This window comes from Anolis carolinensis, chromosome 2, assembly GCF_035594765.1.
Source record: "Anolis carolinensis isolate JA03-04 chromosome 2, rAnoCar3.1.pri, whole genome shotgun sequence".
Lineage (NCBI taxonomy): Eukaryota > Metazoa > Chordata > Lepidosauria > Squamata > Dactyloidae > Anolis > Anolis carolinensis.
The window spans coordinates 41100078-41127220 of NC_085842.1; the positions used below are offsets into that span (position 1 = coordinate 41100078).

General features: G+C 40.5%; 1 protein-coding gene across 1 annotated transcript in view; it reads right to left on the minus strand.

The window, feature by feature from the left end:
* The window catches only part of prickle2 (prickle planar cell polarity protein 2), a 328576-nt gene extending 306738 nt beyond the window's left edge, over positions 1 to 21838 (minus strand). The window contains exons 1-2 of the mRNA XM_003223588.4: positions 21595 to 21838; positions 19786 to 19871 (exon numbers count right to left, since the gene is read on the minus strand). Of these exons, the coding sequence (XP_003223636.1) occupies positions 19786 to 19871; positions 21595 to 21636 (128 nt within the window). The 5' untranslated portion in view covers positions 21637 to 21838. The remainder of the gene's footprint in view (positions 1 to 19785; positions 19872 to 21594) is intronic.
* Between the last annotated feature and the right edge of the window lie 5305 nt (positions 21839 to 27143).

Here is a 27143-nt window from a genome sequence, read left to right on the forward strand (position 1 = left end):
CAGAGACAGAACTGTGTCCTTTTCAAGGTAATTTCACTCACCAGTTCTTCATTTAGGTCAAGGATGGGGAATATGTAGCCCATCAAATATAGTTGCCTACAATTTCCAACTGGCAGTTCAACAACATATGGAGGGCCAACATTGCTCATTCCTGTCCTATAAGAATGTTGAGTGTTTTCCAGGCTCTTCTACTGATCCAACTTTCATTTATACCTCCAGAAGACCATCATCAGTTTTCAGACCTCATCTCCTTATGTAGAGCAACAGAATGTGTTATGACTTCATCACGCTCACCTAAAAAAGCATCCTAGGGTGCTTTCAACTTGTCTTCTGGACGGAGCTCCAAGCCAGCTATCACACGACGTAGTGTGACTTGTGGTGGAGGCCCCATCCCCAACGTGAGTGAAAACATTGCTGGAGGTTTCCCATGTTGTGCTGGCTCCAATGGAGTCAGCACAGGTTGTCCGCAGAAGGGCAACTCTTCCCCGAGAGGGAGCTGCGTGCGGGGCCCATATTCATCTTCCTGACCGATTAATTAAAGAACATTTGCCTGCATGACTTTTCTAATATAAACTCAAAATTAATAATCTGCAGAAAATATAGTGTTTGTTTAGAAGATGTAGAACAGGTAAGAGAGGACCAACTTTCAATGTTACATCAGTTACTGATTAGGATCAAAAACTGTTTTGCATTCCAGTATGCTTCTGGAGCAAATTACTGACGCCTCCAGATAATCTGGTTCCTATATGTTTAGAGCAGAAAGGAACAGGAATAGGAACAGGAAGTCCCTTTATCCTCCTCTTTCTCCTACTCCTAAGTTTCCTTCCTGGTACTCTGAAAAAAAATGTTCAGTTTATAAGCAAGCACATGGATCTGTTGTCAGTAGTCATGCTTAGTGTTCCTAAGTATATATCTTAGCTGGATAGCTTACATGGGATTTATTGCAATCACATCCTTTGAAAATTACAAACCCCTTACAAAGACCAAAGCAGAGGCCTATAGGCAGGATTCAAGATCCACTGTGCTAAGCAGGCAACAAGCAATATATTGTATTACTCATTAAAAATAAATGCAACATTTATTAGTGAATAAATATATATTGGGACATGCAGCTGCATTTTACAGAAGGCTGTCTATTGAATTCCACATATCTCTCCTTTTTTCTTGTTCCTTTCTCTTCTTTATATGGCTTTTGCAAAATGAGAAAATAATCAATGTGACACACAGAAAAATCATTATGGAAAACAAGCATGCCACTATATATTCTGCTTTTAGCAAGTCTCATTGTTTCCCATTGGAAACTAGATACTGTGTCTTTCAAACCAGATTCCTGTTGTCTTCCATCAATAACAAAGAAAACAGGGCACCAGGATCCATGGCTCAGAGAATACTCCGAGTAAGCCTTTTCTGCTTTGTTCAGTGGATGATGGAGTAGGGAAGAGCAAAGCAAGAAGCAAACAGCCTCTGTAGATGAGCATACAGCTCATTCAAGGTAATATTCTGAGCAAATACATCCAGTGGCTGCAATCCAAATGTCTCCTAGCATCACTGTCTGAGAATCTCTTCCCTAAATACCTAGCCACTGTTTACTATACTATTTAGGGGGTCCACAAACCTGTACGATTTTGGGAAAGAGGATATAAATGAGAAAAGGAATTGCATTTTACAAATATCACAGCCAGGACACATGTAGCTGAGCAACATCAGAGTATGGCCAAAAAGATGTGAATAGGCAACACGATGACAAAAGCTCCAAATGAGGAAGATCCCACAAAAACCACTATTTTAATGTATGTACTGGGTTTAGAAAAACCTAAAGAAGAGTGGATGAGGCTACTACAAAGGGCAAGCATACACCTGTTCTCTTTTTTTTTCCTGTTGAGATAACTGAATGAAAACTGCTTTTGCATTATGAACTGAGGCTCCTTCTGCACTGCCGTATAACATTCAGATTATCTGCTTTGAACTGGATTATATAGCAGTGTAGACTCATATAATCCAGTTCAAAGCAGATAATGTGGATTATCTGCTTTGATAATCTGGATGATATGGCAGTGTTGAAGGGGCAAAATGGGACTGCAGAGGTTTAAGCAGGACCACCCTTGCCAAAGCAGGACAACTGGAGGGTACAGATTTAAGACTTCAAAAAAGTAATGTAATGGATGGTGATATCATTTCTTTTTCTGGTGGTATAAACAATATTAATTTGGGGATATTTATTTGCTATCAGGATCATTGAGGTAAATGAGGACAATTTCTGTATGCTATTTTTTTAAATGAAAGAAATGAACACTATGATAATAATACAAGTTATTATTATCACTATGATAATACAAATTAAGCATTTCGCAATGAGCAATGGCAATTATTTTATTTATCTGACAATTAAAAAGTAATGTTCCAAACTCTGCATTAGCTAGCTATGGATCTCCAATATATCACTTCCATCCCTCTCACCTTCTCTATTCATCCAATTCTCTTTCCTTCTTGGAGAATTTCAACACCATCAGTGCATCTCAATTCCTATTAAAAAGGAAATGATGGATCTTTCCAGGAACAGTTTGTAAGCTGACGTTGTAGTACAGACCGAGCTTTTCTCTTTGGACCCATCTACACTGCCATATAATGCAATCTTGCAATGCAGTTTATATGGCAGTGTAGACATCAAGAGAAAGGCTTCAATTGCAATAGGACTTCCCACTACTTTGTGAGTTAATGGGCCTCATCCCAAATCCTTATACTCCTTCTCTGACACTCTTTGCCTATTGGTGCCTATGGCTTCTATCACATGACGCAAGGTCCATTTCAAAGGACAATCATAGGCACTCGTAGTTAAAGAATCTGCGGCAAATACTTTGTGAATGGGAAGCAATCGACTTCATTCATCCTTAATTTCTCATCACATCAGAGGCATGTTTTATTGTAACTTCTGCAGCTCATCTTCTATGAGAGTGACATATTTTGAGGGAGGTCTTTACATCCCACTCGATTCTCCTTTGCCAAGTCACTTACTAACTCTATGTTCAATTTGTGCTGGAAACTATCCCCACAATCGCATTGGAGGTCCTAGAGATTTCTAGAGATAACGTTTTTATTCAAATCCATGAATAATCAAAGCTGCAAAAATCACAACCACAAATGTGGAGGGGCAACTGTATAGCATGCCTGAGCTATTGTATCCCTATTCAGAGAGTTTGGGTTGTTACATATTAAGGTTTAGCTCTGAAGGTTGGGTTACCGTTCTTCTCTTGCCATTATGAAGATAAATCACAACCCATATCACATCCTGAGTCTTCATTTCCAAACCCAAAGAAAAAGGGAAGCACTAAAGATATGTCTATAGTGTCACTGGCATTTAACAGCTCACTCTGATCTCTCATAATCGGGACTGATTTCCAAGAGATTTATAATCTAGACAGATCTCCTCAAACCTTTTGAAAAAAGACAAGACATCAATGTTACTAGATAACAGCAGGAAAACTTGTGTGTGTGTGTGTGGGGGGGGGGGGGGGTAATGAAGGCTACACTGCGGCAGATATTTGCATGCAAAATGGATAATTTATCACTCTTATCAAAGTGAAAACTGGGACATTTTCTCCAAGAACATACTAATGAAAATAATTTTGTTTAGTCTAGCAGAGAGCAGATAGGAGATGACATCAGAATCAGTCAGATATTGTTTTCCTGGTGGCGATGACATCACTCAAAACATACAGAGTATGCTGCTACTCCCTGAACACATCATTTGTTAGTTTGTGTTGTTACTACACCACATCCCTGATGCAGAACATGTAGAAATGAATGAACAATATAGACATCCCATTGACATCCAATACAGACAAAGGATTCTATTTCCCTAATTTAAGTACCAGGCAAAGCCCAAGGCACCAAATGTTTACTGGCGGCTGTCATTGTAATATTCCCAGCTCCAGTGTGTTACACCAGCTGCAGATTTACACAATTGATCTGAAAAGTAATTCAATCAGGCAGCTTTTCAAAGCCCTTCAAACCCTTGAAATGTAATCCAGAATAATTTGTAAAGAGTCAAATATTTTAGGCAAACAGAGTCTCCTTGTATTTGCTAGGTAAAAAATGTAAAATAAACCTCACCTGCTCAATTCTCTCTCCCCAACAAAACTTTTATTATTATTATTATTATTATTATTATTATTATTATTATTATTATTAATTGGCAACAATAAATTTGTTCCATCACCCATTTTAATTGTTTGGTTTCATGACCATGCATAGAAATTGGAAATATGATCGTATTGGGCAAACCTGTCTTTGGTATTCAATTAATTGTCTTTACATTTAAGGATCTTATCTACTTCCTGACCTTACAAATCTCAGCCTTACTCATATTTTTGACTACAGTCATAATTTGGCTCAGTCAGAAACACACAGTCTCCATTTGTGTTTCTGACTGAGCCAAATTATAGAAAATCATTAGCTATTTCAATGTCAATCATCACTTTCAAATTATGTAAATCATCTGTTGTCATTATTTTTAGTAAAAGCAAAGACCAAAAAAGCCCTCTTAGCTATCAATCAGAATCATCCTGCAAATAAACAAGAGTCTGGATCAAAACTGTTATGCCAGATGGGTAGCTTCTATGGATCAGGGTGAACATCTGCCAGGGGCTGCTGTCTCTCCAAAAACTGGTTTGTATTATTTTTGCAATTTTTTTTCCAAAACTGGGTGTCCAGAAATCCACTTCCACACACGCTAAAGCAAGATCATGTGCCTTGCTTTAAAGTAGAATCCATACACGTCAAGAATAAAGACAACCAGAGAACATGTGTCACCTAACACTGATATAATCAATGACTTATAATTAATCTCAAGGATGAAGTGTTCAGTCTCTAAACTAGAAACAGTGGTGGCTGGTGACTTCCATGTCAGTGGAGACTGATATCACTCCAGATCTGAGTCTGAACTTTAAGAGACCTAACCAAGGTGCTGAACTCATTTGGAGGGATTAGGTTCAGCATCTTGAACAGCTGTTTTATTGTTCAGATTAAAGCTCAGGGTGTTCATGCCCCCAATGTGATTGAAACGACTTCTCATGACTAACCAGACACAAATCATTGGAAGACAACAGTGTCAGTCCAACTGAACCTATGGTGGTGGAAAAAATAATAAAACACAGGAAACAATATTATTTTTCAAGGTTGCTCTCTCACACAAATATGTCATACAACTATATGGCAGGAGAACAGTCATAAGTGGCAGTATCATCAGATCATAATGTGCAAAGCATTCGAAAAAGAGTTGGCATGAGCAATATTTGAAAAACCATGCCAGTTAAAATGAGGTTTCCGCCTAATTTCAGATTTTGAAAAAAATGTATTTTATTTTTTTATTTTTTAAAAGGGGGCTCTTATGTTCTTGAATTCTTTGGATGTGTAACAGGAGAGGCAGGAAGATCACAGACGTCTCTTAAACCCAAATTGTATACAGTGCAACAACTCAGGAAAGAAAACACCAGCATGATGTAGCTACACGTTCCCATCAAAGGTAACATCATGGTGTCACCCAGATATTTAAAGGTACCACATGAAAGGAAACATAGGAGCCGCCGGTGGAGTAGTGGGTTAAAGCCTTGTAACTTGAAGGTTGGGCTGCTGATCTGCAAGCTGCCAGGTTCGAATCCTACCCAGGGAGACCACGGATGAGCTCCCTCTATCAGCTCCAGCTCCATGCGGGGACATGAGAGAAGCCTCCCACAAGGATGGTAAAAACATCAAAACATCTAGGCGTCCCCTGGGCAACGTCCTGCAGACGGCCAATTCTCTCACTCCAGAAGTGACTTGCAGTTTCCCAAGTCACTCCTGACACGGAAAAAAAAAGGAAATATAACTATGGCAACATTGGAAACAAAAGAATTTCAAGAGCCATACAAATGCATTGAGGATATGCATGTACACAAATTGATCAGGACAACTGTTTGATTTACTGTTTTCCAGCTTATACTATAGGCTATTGCTCATTTAACTATAAATAGTTTCCATGTGAATAGGCTTGTTTTAAAAAAAAATCTAAAGGGCTTCAAAGCAGTGAATTAAATGGGCCTCATTCTTCTTACTGGTAACCATTTGTTGCTTTAAAAAGTTTGGACATTCATCCTAATTGCATTAGGGACAGGCTGTAAATTCCCCTTCTCCAGTCTCTTCTTAGCCAGCTTGCTCTTTGTAGAGAGAAGGGCTTTATGCAAAAGGCACTCCTAATAGCCATTCAGTCACCCAGCTCCAATGACAGCTTTATTTAAGGCCCAAAGCTTGTTAACAAGCTGAATGGAGGCAGTTTAATGCAAAGTAGATCTGATTAGAAAACAGTAACTCGACTCCTGAGGAGTTAGCAGGATTTCACTTCTCTACACAATTGTCACCGTCTCCAAGTGCCAGCTGATTTTCAATAGCTGACAGTTTCTGGTCTGTTAAAAATGCAGGGTGGAAGAGCATCCCCCACAACATGTGCACAGATTAACATTTCAACACCAACCATAATATAACTGTTTTTAATAAAATGAATCACAGGCTTTTACATTTGGAAGGTATTCTGGTTTCTTATGATAGGTAGAAAATCTCAGCAATGCCACTGAACTGCAACATCACAGATATGGGTTCAGACACCACAGAATATACCAAAGATCATGCGGATCCATGCATTAACAATCAAGAACATCTCTAGAGATGCAGACCAGAGGGCCATGTACTTTTGAAACTATTATTAGCAATGCAGGAAGAGAAACTTGGCAACATACAATGAGAAACTTGGAGTATTTCCAAGTAATTCCCCCATCTCCTTCCTTTCTTTTCAGATCCTTAGAATACTGAGTCTGTGCACTTGCCATTAACCAAACAAGCCAGAACTTCAACCCTGGCCCTCCATAGCCATCTCCAATGTCCTCACCTGTCATATGACTCAAAAGTGGATCTCTTTCAGCCACAACTCACACACTGCTTCACCCAGGAGATGTGGCACAAAAGCATGACTCTTTGAGACAGGGCCCTTTTGCAGTGGAAATGGTTTTCCAGGCTATTGCTAGCTTATAAAGACTTCATTTTTCTACTCTGAAGTCATTGGCTGAAGGTCATAAAGTCTGCCTAAATCTACTTCCAGAGACAGTTTCAATTCTGATCCTCAGTGTGCCAGCACATTTATTGTATAAACTCAAATAGAATGAGAGGTTCTGGACTCTTTTGGACCTCTCTCCCTTTATCTTTCCATCTTGTGAATGGAGGAAGGAGGTGGATGGGGGAAGGAGACCAAAGGTGTGTCTCAACCTTGGGCATGAGCTACCTAGGAACCATCCCCTTCACAGAGTTTTGAAAGGTAGCCCATTCCAGAAGAACCTAAAGCAAGCACTAAATCTCTATTTATTTATTTATTTATTTATTTATTTATTTATTTATTTATTTATTTCCAATATTTCTATCCTGCCCTTCTCACCCGAAGGGACTCAGGGTGGCGTACAATTGGCAACAATTCAATGCCGACACATCATTAAACAAACAGCATATAAAATCTATTACAAATAGTTAAATACAGTATAAAATATAAAACATATGCTTAAAATCCGTTCATCCAATATCGTCATACTTTATCCATACATCAGTCTGGGTCGGCTTTGTCTTTTATTCATTAAAAGCCTAAGCACATAGCAATGTTTTTCAGGCTTTTCTAAAACTCAAAAGGGTTGGGGCTTGCCGTATTTCTCTGGGGAGGGTGTTCCACAGCCAGGGAGCCACCACCGAGAAGGCCCTGTCCCTCGTTCCCACCAGCCGTGTTTGTGAGGCAGGCAGGACCGAGAGCAGGGCCTCACCAGATGACCTTAGGGATCTTCCTGGCTCATAGGAGGAGATACGTTCGTACAAGTAGATTGGGCCAGAACCATCATGATGGGGAAGCACCAAAAAGAGCCATCACCATCACTATTTTGTCAAGAGGCCAGAAGCAAGAGAGGTTAATGATTCATTTTTTTAAACTTTTCCAGGCAGGCTTCCCATGTTGCCTTAGGAGCAATGGGGGAAGCCGGGCAGCAACGCTTCCTTCCATGGGATGGGAGTCTAGGTAATGGGTTCTCCACACACCCTGCTGGGACCCCCATGGATTCGCCATGATGCACGGTGAATCCTCAGCCTAATGTGATAAGATCAAACTTTTGAAGTGATTGACTTTTTAATATACAAACCCTAGGTTCCTTTGTGAATTAAATTGTAAGCTGCTATTTTTCATGATCAGGAAAAAGAAAGCCAGGTCCTGGGACAATTTGAAAATGTTGATGTATGAGAGGCAGAGAGGAGGTGCTTCGAACTAAGATGATGTGATTTGAACTAAAGTACTAATATTTCTTATCTAAGGAAAACAATCTCTACATGTATATAAAGTGATCTCTGAAGCCTCTCCTTTGTCTCACTTTTGACCTTAAACCTTATTTCTACTGCAAAAATAAACCTTGTCTTTTCCCTATGTCTTGCTCATGCTGCTTTTGCTGATCTAGTCTGATCTTCTAGGCAACGAACCACAGTCTTGTGACAGGGGAAGAAATACATAGGATATGAACATGAGCTAGTTGTATACAGTACATTTGAGAGCCTTTATTTGCATCAGCCACAAGTCATTACAATAGAAACATAATAGTCTCATAAAGTTTAATGTCTAGTGAATTTTAAGTGTTCACAAACCATTATAGTTACAGGAACTTATAATATACAGTGCAAAAGATTCTGGAAGCTATAAAAAACAAAGACTAAAAAAAAGTGCTCTATCTTGTTTTAACAGCACCCACTATGGATTTTGCAGATATAGTTGTCACCATGTTTCTAAAAGAAAAATCATACGAACACCCTGGCATAGATGCCAAAAGAGGAGAGCAGTTCCCTCCTCAGATGCCTATAAAAGCAACAAAATAGCACATGAAGTACTGCTTCAATGCTGCCATCACTTCAAGGACAAATCCAGTCTTGTAATGGGATTAAAAAAGAAAACATCCCTCAAATTCAGCAGATAGTTTATTTAATCTTGCCTGAGTGAAAGCTCTCCTATTCTTAGAAATTACTTAATATTGTGTAGGTGACTCAAACAGCCTAGAAGGCACGTGGCCAAATTATGGGCAGAGTTTTCTTACAGTAGATAAATTATTCTGCTGTTCAACATCAGGTAGATGGTGTCAATTAAATCTCTTGCTCATTAGTGTAAGGGGACCATATGCCCCCAAAATATATTTCCTTAGGGTCTGTAGAATGCACATTGATGCATGACTAAAGCTCCAAAATCTGACCATTGAAGGCAGATGAAAAATATTTCAGTATTTGACCATCATGTTAGTTCCAAGACACAAGAATATAATTTAAAAGTCATACAGTGAAGCCTTGGTATTTTTACTGGTCTTTGGTTTCAGGACCCACCCTGGACCTCAAAATCCATGAATGCTCAAGTACCGTTGTATATAATGGCATAGTAAAATGATGCCCCTAATATATAAAATGGCAAAAGCAAGGTTTTATTTCAGGGTTTGTGTGTGTGTGTGTGTGTGTGTGTGTGTGTGTGAATATTATCAAGCTGTGAATTGTTGGATCCATGGAGACAGAATACACTGATATGGAAGCCTGACTGTTTCTACTTGGCTAGTAATTTTACTCAAAACATTAACTCCAATAACCTAGGTCAACTTATTAATTGGTCAATGTAAGTCCTGTACTTTAACTCTTGTCAAAAAGTAAGCACCTTCTCTGAAAGAGTGGGAAAACGAGAGAGCTTAGTCCATCCTGGGAGAACCTAAAACAGTGGTTCCCAACCTTTGGGCCTCCAGGTGTTTTGGACTTCAACTCCCAGAAATCCCAGCCAGCTAACCAGCTGTTAGGAACTGTGGGAGCTGAAGTCCAAAATACCTGGAGGCTCGAAGGTTGAGAACCACTGGCCTAAAGTAAGGACAAAAACCCTCTGCTCTCTTCACCATTTCCCTGCTTTGAGCCTCTTTGAATGCAAAGGCCAACTAATTTCCTGAGATGGCAACTGACTCTTTTCCCATTCCATGGAAAACCCTTTGAACTATCCATGGGGCACATTAACATCCATAATTTTGTCCCCCAAACTTGCCCTCAATTTACACATGAGGTTGATTTATACACATGTATATATGGTGCAAATGGCAAAGAATTTTCAGTATTCAAAATTACTAGCTTGCAATACATCCAGCAATATATGCCACAATGAAACATTGTCAATATTAACATTATTAATATTTAGCTGGGCAGCCAATCTCTTTCTTTAAAAGACATAGTCATGGCAAATATACCAAAAATGTTTTCCCGCCCCCTGTGGACAGGGGTGATCTAAACACAGTTTGAAATCAAACAAGATTTGTGATGTTGAGACTTGAGCAATTTTCTGTTTCCATCTAACTCTTTATTCTACTCAATGCCCAACTGCACTGACATCAAATTCAGACTTTCCAACAAACACACGCTTGTTGGTTTCAATTTCTCTGAGGATACAATTAGTGCTTTCAACACAGCAGGAGTGGCTGAAACAAGCCGAGTTGATAGACTGTATATGGACAAGGAAAGGTGTTGTAATTATAGATATTGCCATACCGCACAAGAGGATAAATAGTATACAAGACTGCGCCATTGAAAAGTGCAAACCTTCCTGGTCTGTTCCTATCAACTGAGCTTTTCTTTCATTAAAAGTGTTCAGTGTTTTTATTTTCAAATTAGAATGATTGCACAGAGTTATTTTAGCATGAGTGTATAAATCAAATGGCAGCTAAAGCTGTATCATACGACAGGCCACCCTGCTGCTTGACTTTTAAAAGGACTGTACTTTAATCTCTCTGTATCCAATCATGTTAAGTGCTGAATTAGAATTGCTACTTTTTTCTCTCTGAAAAGATCCCAATTTTTAACACTCTAACAGCAAGCAGTAATAATAACCTATTTATTCAGTTGATGCAAATTGAGAAGCTCTTCATTTCTGATTTTTAAAATAATAATAATAATGAGATACCAAAATTCACAGATGTCTTTAAAGAATTAATGCAGTTTAAGACCACTTTAACTATTCAATACTATGGAATTGTTGGAGTTGCAGTTTTATAGATCTTTTAGCCTTCTCTACTAAAGAATAGAGAACCTCACCAAATTACAACTCCCAGGATTCCACAACATTGAGCCATGGCAGTAAAAGTGGTGTCAAACTCCATTAATTCTCAAGAAGGAAGTAACTTGTATCAAAAATAAGAATAGAGTAAGAAACTGTTTGGAGTAAGAAACTGATAAAATTTCCAGATCTTGGGATGTTTTCAATGTAAAGTGGATTTGGTTTTCCATCAAACAGGGTTTTCAGTAACTGGGATTCCAAGTAGCAAAGCTGAGAATTACCTTTGTCCAAAAGTCAGTATAGTGTAGTGGTTGAATGCTTAGGAGACCAAGGTTCAAATCCCTATTCAGCCATGGAAACCTACTTTGAGAAGTCATATTCCCAACCTCAAAAGAAGGCAAGACAAATCCTCTCTGAACAATTCTTGCCAAGAAAAGCCCATGATAGGGTTGCTTTGAGAAATGTCAAGCACACAGCAGAAGATGATCTTGAAGAGACCTTATTTGCCAGAACAGAAAATTCTGGACTAGATGGAAAAATAGCCTGACTTGGAAAGCTTTAAGTATTTCCCAACATTATATATTAGTCAATAACATGTGGAACTGGTTTGGAAAGTCCATGCAAGCAAGTTGGCTCACAATGTAAGTACAGTAGACTCTCACTTATCCAACATAAACGGGCCGGCAGAATGTTGGATAAGCGAATATGTTGGATAATAAGGAGGCATTAAGGAAAATCCTATTAAACATCAAATTAGGTTATGATTTTACAAATTAAGCACCAAAACATCATGTTAGACAACAAATTTGGCAGAAAAAGTAGTTTAATACGCAGTAATGCCATGTAGTAATTACTATATTTATGAATTTAGCACCAAAATATCACGATATATTGAAAACATTGACTACAAAAATGGCTTGGATTATCCAGAGGCTTGGATAAGCGAGTGTTGGATAAGTGAGACTGTACTGTAGTTTTAAACTGCTTTAGGTAAGAAAGAATGAAAAAATGTATTTATCAAAGAGTATGGTACATCTATTTAAATAGTTGGCACACTCAAAGGACATTAATTGCTTCTATTAAGAACCAACTGAGAACAAATTAGAGTTTCTGATAACAAACCAGAATGTGCATTATTTGTTCCCCCTCAATTTTTAAAAATCTGAATAAAGTATAAAAACGAAAGTGAAAGGACATATAAACACGGAACCTATGGTGCCAGTGAATGACTTCTGCACCTCGTATTTATGATATAAAATTCAGGTAGGCTCTCTGTTAGAGATATTTCAATGACACTTTACTATTGAAGAAACTTCTCTAACAGATAAACAGCTGAAGTAAGTAAGGCTGTGTAACTTTTAGAAGGCATTTCTTTTCATTACACTGAAAAAACCTGAGGAGGGGATTCGTAACATTTACATACCTCTACTAATAAAGCCTCTGATAATGAAGCTCCTTTTTACAAAGTCTTTTTATGCCCAGACATCCCCTTCATTCTCATTGTTTGTCTAGCTTGAATATTTTGGCAGCATGAGCCAGGATTCAGATTTCCCCCCAAGTTAGGAGTTGTCAAGATAGCTGGGCCAGTTCTTAAGCCAAGCAGGGACCCGAATTCATTTGTCAGCACAGAACTGCCCTTAATTCATTAGTTTGCCCCAGCTACAGTAAATCTACTCAATCAATGTAATTGACTTAATTATTCACTGCACATGCTTCCAGTGTGATTCAATGGGTCAGTGCCTTTGGAAGCTAGAATTCAGAATTAGGGCTCACTTTGCACTAAGGAATGTTCCATTTGTATATTTCTCAGTATTGTCTGCAGATCTCTGGTAGTTTCTAGTCAAATATAGTGACTTTTCCAATCTTTTTCCTCTCTCTTATCTTGCTACAACTACATCTCATTATAGTCTGCTTCTGATAGAGAAAGTAGATGAGAAAGGCAAAGAGCTACAAGTTGGGTAAATGGAGGTTGTGGTTGTTGTGTGCCTTAACGTCCGACTTACAGCAACCCAATGATAAGCCTATCACTGGGTTTTCTTGGCAAGATTTGTTCAGAGGAAGTTTGCCCTTGCCTTCCACTACGGCTGAAATTGTATCCATGACTGAGAGGAATTTTAACCCTGGTCTCCCGGCATCCTAGAGTGCATCTATACTCTAGAATTAATGCAGTTTAGGATGACTTTAACTGCCATGGCCCAATGCCATGGAGTCATAGGAGTTGTAGTTTCACAAGGTCTTTAGTTGAGCTCAACGTATGTCAAACCTATGAATGAGAGACCTCCAAGCCATTCTGTTATCAACATCCTACTAAAAGTGTATCTAATCTATAGAATTAATGTAGTTTGACACCACCATGGCTTAATACTATGTAATTGTGTAGTTTTAAGGCACCTGGCCAAACTACAATACCCTCAATTCTATAGCTCAAAAAATGTTTTCAGCATTTAATAACAGGTCAATGCCTCTGAAAAATAATAATAAACAAGATGACAGAAAAAAGATGCAACAAAAGAGATGTGTTCCATAGGCGGTGGTGGAGGGGGGAGTGGGAAGAAAAATAAGTAAAGGGCAATAGTGTCTAGCAATATGTTTCCATAACCAATCCATGCGGCCCCTACATCTCAGGAAAGTCTTTTAAATGTCCCCCTTTGATCTTTTACCCAAAGCACATTTTGCTGGGTTAATAAAATGGCTGCACAGATCATGCCTAAAACGGAATCACAGCTAATTAGGAAGCATAAGGTTCCACATGATGATAATAAATGCACGGCGCCTGCATCAGCAATTGGGATGATTTGCTTCTTGAATGTATCGCAGGCTTAGAAACTCTCGTCTCCCTAAGGTCTCTCGTCAATTCCCATCTTTGAAGCCCCGAGTCCAATTTACATTTAATAGCAAAACTGTACAGTTAAAAGATTATGAAGAAAAGGCTTAAGAACCCCAGTGGTTAATTGATGTAGCCTTGTTTCCTTAAGCTGTACATTCCCATGAAAGCTATTGTTTTCTTTTAGCTTCATCAAGTATTTTCACATTGCTGAAAAAGACTGCGTAGCTTTTGTCATATAAATGAATTGGGCGGATTTATATGTTACCCTTTTGTGTTGTAAGGACCTCACACAGCAGATAAGAAAAGTTATGTACAAATGCTTTACTTGCAGGAAGGTGGGTTGGCATGACTTCTGGGGGGTGAGATTATAGGGCTGCATATCCCAGGGAAGCCCACACATATTGGAAGAAGGATGGGAGGCAATGGGGCAGGGATAACAATGCAGTCCCAATCCTGAGGGAATGGCTATGGAATGGGTGAGGACAGTGGTTCTCAACCCATGAGTCCCCAGATGTTTTAGCCTTCAACTCCCAGAAATCCTAATAGCTGGTAAACTGGCTGGGGTTTCTGAGAGTTGTAGGCCAAAACACCTGGGGATTCACAGGTTGAGAACCACTGGGTTAAGGGATATGTGCAGTGGTAGCTGCTGGCCCCCACATTAACTAGGGAAATAGGTTTTCCCCCTATATTTTAATATGTATATGTACTTTAAAGGTTCAAAACTTGTTTTGGAGGATAAGGTCTAACCCTTTGGATAGCTCAATTGAATTTCAGGCTGAATCTCAGGGCAAACTAAAAGGCCTGTTGACAGGCCAATTCTAGTTGGAAATAACTAATAGTATACCAACTAGTGGCAGCTGATAGATTCTAATCAGTTGGAATCCTATTATTTCCAACTGGAATCAGCTATTATGATGAGTTGACATTGATAAATCCCATGGATTCAATGATCTTATGTTAGCAATAGGTTTTAGCCTACTTTTGGCTTGTCTACATCAGCCCTTTCCCCCAAAGTGACCCAGAAGTAAAACCTGGATGCCCAGAGACTTTCAGTTCTTAACATGAGGTAAGCCAAGGTGAGGCAGTCTTACCCTACCTTAAGCAAAGTTGGAAAATGTTCTGAAGTTTTGCCAAAATTCTGCATTTTGGGGTGACTATGGACAGTAGACTGGGTCCAAAGCAAACCAGTATACTGTCCACACACTAGCACTACCATCCCTTTTTCACTGCACTCGACTACATACGGAAAAGAGGATGGATCAGAGAATTTACTAATATTAACAAAGGTTATTGCAATGGGGATAGAGGACAGGCAGAGCCGGCCCTAGGTATTTTTCAAGTGTAGGTGAACAGAATTTTGCCCCCCCCCCCAAAAAAAACCAATCATTGAAAAATAAAAGCGTTGGATAAGCGAAAATGTTGGATAATAAGGAGGGATTAAGGGAAAGCCTATTAAACATCAAATTACATTAAGATTTTACAAACTAAGCACCAAAACATCATGTTTTACAACAAATCAACAGAAAAAGCAGTCTCGATTGCGCCCCCGTATGTTTTGCGCCATAGGCGACTGCCTAATTCGCCTCATTGTTGGACCACCTCTGTCTGAGGACAGGTAAAGATGCTAGTCCAGCAGAGCTAAGCTAGCTTCAGACTGAGGAAATTGCCTCAGTCTGAGACATATTTGATTATTTCCAGGCACAAACAGTACTAGCCTACTGTTTTTGTATATCAGAGGTAGGAAAAGCATGTGAAAAGTTACTTTTTTAGACTGCAGTTTGCAGAATCCTCCAGCCAAGCAAATGTTACCAAACTCTGGAGACAGGTAACCATATTGTCCTGAAGGCTGCATGAAGTAATTTTGGGTGGCTTGGAGGCCACAGAACTTCCCTTCATTTCTCTCTCAATCACATAGAAGCACACATCCTTTCACCACATGTGTACTGTACATCATCAGGCCCAAAGAAAGCTGTCCATAATGCCAACATGAATGCACATGTCCTATAATGTGTATATCTCAGGAGCATCTGGTTGACTAGGGGATGCTGGACTAGATAAGCAAAGGCAGGGAGATTTGGCCTGCTGCAGGTTAATTTCTCAGTGCCTCTATAAAGTGGAAGAACTAAAGCTGTTAGATTAGCCAATTAGCTTTTCAGAATGAAGAAAAACTGATACAAACTTTTGAGACAAACCTATGAATAATGCCTTACAGCTCATGACTCGAGCAGGCATTGGTACTGTTCACATCAGATAAGAATTGACTTTATGAGCTGTATTGACACTTATAGGCTGATAGCTGCAATGATTAATCATAGCATGAAGAAGGAGGGCTCCATATGTATAACTCCTCTTTCAAACCTTTAGCAACCGCACAAAGGTCAGTAGGTATAAACCTAGTGTTACTGGAGTCAGGCCAGAATACGTTACCCCGTTTATTCCACACATTTATTCAAGTCCTATGTGTGGTATGAATTCTTTCAACATGGCTGTAAGTTATCCTGTCTTCCAGCATAGCAAAGATGGCTTCATGATTGTGTTGTTTTATACTCTGCTCTGGGCAGATGGAAGAATTGGTATGCATGTGGGAGAGAACAGTAAAATGGGATAATGCCAAGTACTGGTGACATAGTAGTGTCAGTTGCAACCTAAAGTTTCCTTCTACAGCATTGCTAGTGTAGTCCTCTAACAATGGGCATCCTGTCTTCCAGCAATGGCAGATGCACATACGCAAACCATGGCAATGAATCACAAGAAAGGCAGGATTTGGAATAAAGAAAACTCTCCCACCCCAGATTGTAGTCAGTTGACTCCGACTTGGCTGGGCAAAGTCTGAGCACACATACTGAGAAAAAGCACTGGTGCTTTGCCAGGGCTGAACCATAAGCAGCTGATTTAACAGTGAGCTTGGTCTAAAAAAAAAAGTTCCTCTATGTTTGCAGTACGACTATGGAAACTGTCAGAGCCTCTTTTTTGAAAACAAAAAACCCCTTAGCCCAAGTCATAACTCGAAAACCTCCTCCCTCAAGTAAGACTCCAGTGAACAAAACAAACCTTTGCAGCCCTTTCTGTCTAGAAGGGATCAACAGGTAGTGAAAATGTGCTGGGTCAGGCTACAGCCAAAGAAGGTTCACCGCAAGGGCATCCAGCTGAGAACAGCAGCTTCTGACATGGCTCAGCACATTTAAAACAAATGAAAAAATGATATAAAGGGGGATTCTCATGTATCAAGTGCACATTTCAATGTATTATATTTTATTTTAACTAAGAAAGTTAGTGGTAGCAATGGGGAAAATGCAAGGGTGAAAAATCACCTGAAAATTGCCGGCACTGTTAAAAATCCACTCAAGACTATGATGATTTGACTTCACATGTGCACACTCACCAACATGCAGATTGATTCTACCATACTGGTGCAGGGAGTCAAAAATTATTTTTTTAAATTAGCCAAAACTCGGAATATAAATTTTTGATTTTAATACATCCTTGGCTATCAGGACTAACAATGTCAGTAGTTTTGTGTTCCAGGGTAAAATGAATATTCCTGTGTTGTATTCAACCTCTATCCAAAAAATTGCAGCATTGCAGAAGAATGATTCTATGTAGAAAACATGTAAGTGTATTTTGTGCACGCACAGACAGGGTTTTCTGCACCAAGGTATGCAGAATAATTCATCTCCAACATTTTGGGACCAGAATTTTCACTCATCCATTATTTTTCCATATGAGGTTTGAAAACCCACCAGGACAGCATTTCACAAATGGAGGTAAGGCGGAATGAATAATTAAAAATAATATTCCCATTCATTGTTGAATGTGACACAAAAAGTTATTCAGAACCATGAAATCTGTTGTGAGGTGGCCGGGGCCAAAGCTACTCCCTGACCAAGCACAATTTCCCACTCCAATCTGTATATATTTATCCAGAGCCGGCCCTAGGTATTTTTCAAGTGTAGGCGAATAGAATTTTGACGCCCCCCCCCAAACCAATCACTGAAAAATGAAAGCGTTGGATAAGTGAAAATGTTGGATAATAAGGAGGGATTAAGGAAAAGCCTATTAAACATCAAATTACATTAAGATTTTACAAATTAAGCACCAAAACATCATGTTTTACAAGAAATCAACAGAAAAAGCAGTCTCAACTGCGCCCCCGTATGTTTTGCGCCCCAAGAGACTGCTTAATTCGCCTCATTGTTGGACCGGCTCTGTATTTACCCAGAAACAAGTGAGAGGGGAGTCAGCCTGGGGGAGAGGGAGAGAGAATGCTCAATTACTCAAGAGGAAACTGTCCCTCCTCCACTCTGAGCAGGGATTGTGGTATTCACAAAAATTAAAGAGGTCAGTAATGTTACAAAATATATACCCCAGCAAGTAGCACAGGACAACATGTAAACACAAATTGTGATGCTTGTCACTCAACAATCTCACCCATCCCCCTCCACCAAAACCACCCTGATTGTACACATAGCAAAAAAGAGCAAGAAACCAGATTTTCCTGGAAACTGTAGAGCAACAAGTAGCATTGAGTTGAGTATGATATGTCCATGTAGACAGCTACACCACCACATGTGCAGTAGTTTTCCCCAGGGTATGAAAAGGCTCTGGAGAGTAGCTTCTTCTCCACAACTCGGCTATGAACATCAGCCTGGAACTGTCTGGTTTTCCTAACAGGAAAAGATCTCCAGCTTCCATTGCTATCACAATAGCAATGGGAGCACAAGAGTAACTGAATAACCTAGGGTAACCTAGACACACAACAGATGTATTTGGGAGGGAGTGCTCAAGAATCCCTGGCTGTTGTTGTGTACCCACAAAAAGAAAGGGCATTATACACACCACACACACCTCAATCACCTGCATATGTACACTGGAGGATATTTACACTCTGCCAGGATGCTAAGAAGATTCCACAGATGAGAAAAAGGCAACCAAGCTTAAAATCAGGGCTTGTTAAAGTTAACTTTTGGATTTCAGTTCCCAGAAACTGTCAGCCATGATGACTAGGGGAGTCTGTGAGTCCAAAAGGTAACTCTTCTAAACTCTACAATATAGGAAAAAACACATGCAAGTGTTATTCTCAAGAACTGGAAGCAACCTAATGGAAACTTCATATGTATATCATATATACAAATACACACATGAACACGACAATTTAGCATGTCACTGAGAAACACAGCAAAATACACAATTTCCAGAAGGCAACAGAGGATAATATAGGACATATTGAGGTGAAGATGTTCTAGGAGATCTATTGGATTGTATCATATTTACCCAGGTAAATACCCAAACCACAGCCAAAGAGAATTTTACAACTGAGATAATCACTTCCATTTGTCCTGGCTGTTAGTAAGCTTGAATACTTTACAGTTCCATCTCATGGATTTTGCATCATAGGAGGACAATAACTTGTGGCTGATTGAAAGTAAAAATATAAATGTGAAATAAAACACAAAGCATCTGCCAATACATCACAGACAGTGTGGACTTTACTCAGAAAAGAAACATGCAGAGAAACACCAGACAAAGTATCTGTCAAAACTAAAGGAAGGCAAATTAAGATCCTGGAAGTTCATTTAGAAACTGGGGACAAATCTGCCATTGTGGGGAGAGAGGATATGCCATGTGAGAAAAATATCTGTGGAAAGGTAAATTAGGCTACAGCTAGGCAGTCGCAGGCAGGAAATGTACCAAACCTAATGAAGCATCACTGCAAGATGGTAGGGAGCGGGGGTCACAATGGAAATGAGGAAATGCACACGAATACACAGCGGTATCTTTTCCACAAGGCTTGCCATGTGTTCTCCTCCAGTTTTCCCAGCTCCTTGGGGACTAGGCAGGTTCGCCGCCTTACCTCCATTTGTGAAGCGCAAAGCCGGGACAATGGTCACCACACGTGTTGCAAGGCTGCCCTCTTTCCAGCTCGCCCAAGGCTGTCAACTTGATGGACGGAAAGAAGAAAGGAGGGGAGGGGGAATCTCATGAATACAAACAATGTACTCTCTCCCACTCCTGCTCAAATGAAAACCAGTCTCAGCAAAATGAAATGAAATAACATAACATAAAATAAAAGGGCAGCCCAGCTGATGCCTGCAGTTCAGAAGACCTACAGCAGAACTGAATGGGTTTCTACTAATGTAAAACAATAAGATTAAATAAACATAAATCCCACTAATTTTCTCATCAGGAACCAATGGAATGAACTCTCCTATAGGTTAAGTAATCCTTAGTCAAAATGTTTGGGATTTCGGATTCCCCCTCCCCCTCCATAATTTTGGAATTCCTTCATTTAATTATACGTACGTACACACACACACACATATATCCAAGTCTATGCATTTTAGTTTCTTATACACCTTGCCTGAAGGTAATTTTATACACAGTTATTTTAAATAACTCTGTGCATGATGCAGTTTTTATGTTATTGTCTTGTAATGTCATTAATTTTATTGAGATATGTTTTAATCTATGTTTAATCTTTGTTGGATCGGGCTTGTCCCCATGTAAGCCACCCCGAGTCCCTTCGAGGAGATGGAGCCGGGATATAAAAATAAAGTTATTATTATTATTATTACTATTACATGAAGCAAAGTCTGTGTACAGTGGACCATTCGAAAGCACAGGCATCACCATCTCAGCCACCCACATGGACAATTCTGGAATTCCAGATAAGGAAAGCTGAATGCATAGAAAGCAAACTGCAGTAAGCCACTTACCTATGGATGCATCTACCCTGCCGAAACAATGCAGTTTGATACTGCCATGACTCAGTGCTATGAGATCTGTAGCTTAGATAAGCACCAGCATCCTTTTGCAGAGAAAGCTAAAGGCAACTCCAAGGATTCCATAACATTGAGATATGTCTGTTAAAGCAGTACCAAAGTGCATTAATTCTATAGGGTAGATCAGGCATGGGCAAACTTCGTCCCTCCAGGTGTTTTGGACTCCAGCTCCCACTATTCCTAACAGCCTCGGGCCCTTTCCACTTAAGCGGCTGAGGGGGAAAAGGAAGGGGCCTGGGGCTGTGAGGAATGGTGGGAGTTGGAGTCCAAAACACCTGGAGGGACGAAGTTTGCCCATGCTTATGTAGATGCACTATAGTGAACTATTCCAAAGCAATGGAATCCCCATCTCAGCCACCCATGTGGCATTTCAAATTTTGGAATTCCAGGTAAGGGAGGCTCAAGCTGTACTAATCCCCTTAGAGAGCAAACCCAGGCTGGATCTCCTGCATTATATGGCCATTGTAGACCCAGCCCTAGTGAGAAAGTGGAAGTTATTCCTCAACAATGCGCTCAGTGTGTTGTTCTCGAGTTGAACCATGAATCCAACGAGCCTCCCTCCCCAAGAGAAAGATGGGAGGCAAAGAGAGGGGGAAATGTTGTTGTTGTTGTGGCGGAGGGCGGTGGAGGAGACCCTTCATAGTGGGAGCATCACTTCAAGTGCGAAGGGGAGGCTTTTCGGGGCAAGACCGGGCTCTCAGAGACAATGAATGGAGACCGAGGCAAAGGGGAGATGGGCAGGTGCAGATGCTTCACCTCTGGGGAAGGTACGGAGGGAGGGCTGTCCGGCTCCTGAGGCTTCTTGTGGGCAAGGGATTGGCACCCTCCTTGACCCCTTCCCTTCCCCGGCTTTGAAGGGGGACCAGTGGGGCGGGACTCACCGATCGGCTGGCCAGCCGCTTCCGAGAGCTCCAGCTGAACATGGTGACGGTTCTGCTCCTCCGGTGAAGCCGATGGCTAACTGGCCGGCCGGGTGGCTATCCAGCTCGCTAGCCGGCGGTCCTCTCTCCTGGCTCTCTCGCTGCTGGTGAAGGGGATGCCAGAGACACCCACGAGCGAGGGCGCCTCTCCAAGAGAGCCAGCCAGCCCCTCCGCCGCTCCCTCCTCCGCTCCGCTTTCTCCCCGATGCCCCCTCCCCACCGCCGCCTCCCTGCCACAGGCGGGCTCTTCCCTCGTCTCTCCTCCCTGACCCCCTCCCCAAGTTTCACGTGTCTGGAGCCCCCTTTGAACGCCGGGGCCAGAGGCAGGACGGGTGGGTTGCTTTCTCCTCCGCCTCCCTTCCCTCTCTTCCGATGAAGTCATCTATCTCACCTGCCTGCAACTGAGCGCTTTCCCACTTCTTCTTCTGTTCTTGCTCTTGAGAACTGCCTTCAAGTCTCCTTGGACGTATGGCGGCCCCATGAATGAAAGATCTCCAAATCATCCTGCTTCCCCAAATCTACAAGACTCAGGGTATACTCCAAGTCACCCTGCTCAGGGCTTGTAAACTCAGGGCATCCTTGGCATTCTTGACTGGTATCCTTGACTTAGCCCATCCACCTGGAATGTAGGCTTCCTCAATCCCTATTGCCCTTAACTACCTTCATATTGACTTTTCATATGACAGTCCTATGAATGAGAGACCTCCAAGTCACCCTGCTCAGAATTCGCAGTTTCAGGCCATCCCTGGCTTTCTTGATTGAGTCCATTCATCTGGAATGTGGTCTTCCTCATTTCCTACTGCTGTTAATTGCCTTTGACTTGGACTTATGGCAATGAAAGATCGCTAAATCACCCTGCTCAGGTAGACTAAGCATCTGTGGCTTCTTTGATTGAGTTCATCCATCTGGAATGTGGTCTTCCTCATGTCCTATCACTGTGAATTGCCTTCAAGTCAACTTTGACTTAGGGCTATTTTATGTATGGAAGACCTCCAAATCACCATGCCCAGCTCTTGTTGACTGAGGGCATCTGTGACATTCTTGATTGAGTCCATCCATCTGGAACGTGGTCTTCCTCACTTCCTAGTTTTGTTAACTGCCTTCAAGCAAACTTTGACAATTTAGTCATCTTGGATTCCAGGGAGAGCTCAGGTTTGGTTTCTCTGATCAGAGTCTTTGGGTCAAAGCAGAGGAGAAATCCATTTTGTTTGATTTCTCAAAATTGGATAATTGCCAATTAGTGCAAAACTGCTACCTACAGACTTGCAACATCTTAACAAATATGGATAAACTGCTCCATATGTCTTCTTCACAGTTTTCTTGTAGTGATGTAGTAATTTAGAATGCCACAAGAGCAGCAAATGATCTAGATGAATGTGTCAAACTTTTACATTGCCACTTCAACTTTTTAAACTCGTATATTGTAGACATACAGATCTTGCCCATTTTGCCAAAGTAGACCTTAATGTAAAGCTATTTACTGGTGAAGGGATGTCATGCTGTTATTTTTATTAACTGCTGCCAAGTTGAATTTGATTTATGGCAACCCTACACATGAGAGACTTCCAAGTCACCCTGTCACCAACTGTCCTGCTCAGGTCTTGCAGACTCAAGGCATCCCTGCTTTGTTAATTAGTCTTTCCATCTGGAATACAGTCTTTCTCTTTTCCTCCTGCATTCCCTGCTATCATTGTCTTTTCTAGTGAGTCATGCCTTCTGAAGTGCCCCAAGTATAACAGTCTCTGTTGAGTTATCTTGGCCTCTAGGATGAGTTCAGGTTTGAATTGCTCCAGAACTGTCTTTTGAGCAGTAGAACTCTTCTTTAGTACATTTCAAAGGAGCTGCTTTTCTTTACATTGGCCCAGCTTTTGCAACCATCCCAAGAAATGGGAAATGCAATGGCATGGGCATGTGATTCTAGGCTGCATAGTGTCAAGATCGAGTGATGTCACTCCATCCTGCTTTTCTCAGACTTCACCTGGAATACTGTGCCCAGTTCTGCAGACCACAATTCAAGAAGGACATTGACAAGCTAGAATGGATTCAGGGAAGGGCAACCAAAATGGTCTGGAAGCCAAGCCCTCTGAGGAGTGGTTTAGGGAGCTGGGTATGTTTAGGCTAAAGAAGAGAAAGTAGAGAGGGGACAAGATAGCCATATTTAAATATTTGAAAGGATATATTGAGGAACAGGCATGCTTGTTTTTTGCTTCTCTAGAGACCAGGGCATAGAACAATGGATTCAAATTTCAGGAGGAGAGATTCTACCAAAATATTAGGAAGAACTTCCTGACAGTAAGACCTGGTCCACTATGCTGTCTTGAAGCATGGTGGAGTCTCCTTCTCTGGAGGTTTTTTTTTTTTTTAGCAGAGGCTGAATGGTCATCTTTTGGGGGTGCTTTGATTGTATTTCTGAATGGCAGACCCTTGTGTTCTCTTCCAACTCTATAGTGCTATGATCCTAACTTTAGCATTCAGTTACATATAGCTGGCTCTTGGTAACTGGTGAAGTTTAGTTCCAGCACTAAAGAAGATGCCAAAAAACCATGGAAGTTCAAATGGCATCTCTCATATAAAATTTGAACTATTTCAAGATTTCTTCTTGCAGCCCCACCCCTGGAATGTATACACCCAAAAATGTATACACCCTTGAACAGCTAACTGGTGCTTATTTGAAAGGTAAATGCATTTATTTAAAATTTTAAAATAAATGCTTTGCAGTAATCATGATCAAATTATGACAAATTTCATCTTCAATTACAATTTTATGTCAGGTGTTTAAATGTTTATATCTGTGTCGCAATGCACTGATCACCTTCTCAAAGCACAGAATTGCAAATCTCACGTGTAAAGTTTTCTCTTGACATTTCTTGATACTTCTCTACTACTGTAATTTTTAATCCCGTTTAGAGTGTACAGTTGTCCCTCCATATCCACAGATTCAACCATCTATGGCTTAAAAATATTTCCTCCCTCCAAAAACGAAATCCTAAAATCATACATTGATTTTGACATTTTATACAAGCAACACCATTTTGCTATGCCATTGTATGTAATGGGAGTTGAGAATCCATATATTTTGATACCTGTGAATTTTGGTATCCTGAAAGCAAAGCCTGGTCTGCTGTGTACATTTTTTTTTTGCAGAGGGGATATGCAAAATGAAACTCAGAATTATAAGTTGTTAATTATGTATACATTTGTGTGTGTGTGCGCGCATGCTGTAATTGCCTTCTAGGTAGCACTAGAAGTTAGAAGACTTCTCCTCATGTAGGAATGAGAGAGACCTCTTAGGGTGCATCTACACTGTCGAATTAATGCAGTTTGACACCAACTTGACTGCTATATTGCTCAATGCTATAGAATTGTAGCAGTTATACGAGTCTTCTCTGTCAAAGCGTGCTGGTGTCTCCTAAAACTACAGATCCAATGATTCCTTAGCATTATAATCAAGGAAGCTAAAGCAAAGTCAAGGTGCATTAATTCTATAGTGTAGTTTCACCTCAAGTTATCCTAAGAGTGGTCTCCCCCTTTTCTTACTGCTCTCTGTTTATATTATCTTTATTTTTTCACTCACATTTCTTTCCTTCCTTGTGCATATTAACTTTATACGATGCAGCCTATGGGCACACTTTCCCCATAAAATGCCTAGCCAAATGCATCCTTTAAAGACTCAGGGCCTCATTTCTCCCCCTTTGTATCCATCCTAAGGGCTGTAGCCAAGGGGGGGGGGGGGGGGGTTAGAGGTTCAACCCCCCCCCCCCCCAAATTTTCAGGTTTTTTATTTACCTGGTTTACTTGTGAATTTTAACTGAAGTTTATCGATGGAGTCTGATTTTGAAATTATTTTGCATTATGGAACTACTCTTCATGATTCACTAAAAAAAATTCAACATGCCCCCCCTCCCAAATTTTTCTAGTTATGGCTCTCTCCATCCCCATGCTTTCCTTCTATCCCCTCAATTCTCCAGCAATAGGTACTTGCTTCTCAATTCACTTGCTGTCTTAATATCACTTATCCTCAGATATTTGACTGATAGACTGGATATACTTTTGGCCTTTCCTGTCATACAGAAAGACCCTCAGAGCAGCAAATTAATTATGTTTTCAAGAGGTAACAACAGCATAAAGGACTTTGCTTTTTTTTTAAAAAAAAAAAAAAATCTTTGTGGTCCCAAGTTTATCCTTTTCCTCCTCAGCATAGAGACCAATCATTCTGTCCTCCAGAATTATTATTATATTATTTATCCAGGAAAGACCGTGCCCAAGTGACTTGATCCCCTTCCCCAAGGAGCTTACAATCTTAAAATCCAACAGAAGAAAAAATACTAGGAGAAAGGGAAAGAAGGGGAAGGGGGAAATAGTTATATCCTACACACATGGATAGATACCTACATATATAAAAACTCGAATCATAACCCAGGTCAAAAAAGAAGCACAATTAAAGCTCTAGAGGAAAAAGGATCTGCGAACCCCAACTCCTCCAAGGTGAACTGAATACCTAAACTGGGTTCTACAGGCCAATGGAGACTCCATCACAGACATCAGAAGAACTGCAAGACCAAGAACAAGTCACAAGAATAAAGACAAAGATCCACCCAGAGGAAATGTGTTCTTACCATACATCAAGGGAACCACTGACTGCATGGGAAGCTGATAAAAAACATAACCTACAAACTATCTACAGACTCAGAAAGAAAATTTAACAAATGCTATGTTCAGCAAAGGACAAGAGGGATCCTCTCACCTCTGCAGGAGTATACTATATACCATGCAGCTGTGGACAAGTCTACATAGGGACCACCAAAAGCAGCATTGTCCAAACACGAATCAAGGAACATGAAAGGCACTGCAGACTAACTCAGCCAGAGAAGTCAGCCATAGCAGAGCACTTGATGAACCAACCTGGACACAGCATATTATTTGAGATCACAGAAACGCTGGACCATCATGTCAAACTAGACAGAGAAACCATTGAAATCCACAAGCATGTGGACAATTTCAACAGAAAGGAGGAAACCATGAAAATGGACAAAATCTGTCTACCAGCATTAAAAAAAAACTCTAAAATCATGACAGTAAGTAAAGAACAACACTCAGAAAACAGGGGAATTCCAGACAGGAAACAGTCAGGGCCAGCTAACACCTCCCAACAAAGGATTCCCTCAGGCAGGAAGCAGCCATGCTTTGAAGCTACCAGGCTATTCAGTGCTAATCAAGGTGGCCACTTAAAACATTCACACTTGCCTCAAACAGACAAAAGTTCTTTCTCTCATCCTGGACATTCCACAGATATACAAATCCCACTTGCCTAGTTTCCAAGAGAGTTCACAACCTCTGAGGATGTCTGCCATAGATGTGGGCTAAATGTCTGGAGAGAATGCTTCTGGAACATGGCCATACAGCCTGGAAAACTCACAGCAATCCAGTGATTCTGGCCATGACAACACAAAGTTCTTTCTATTGAAAAATATAGATATTGCTATAGATATAAACGGCTTTTATGATGCTGC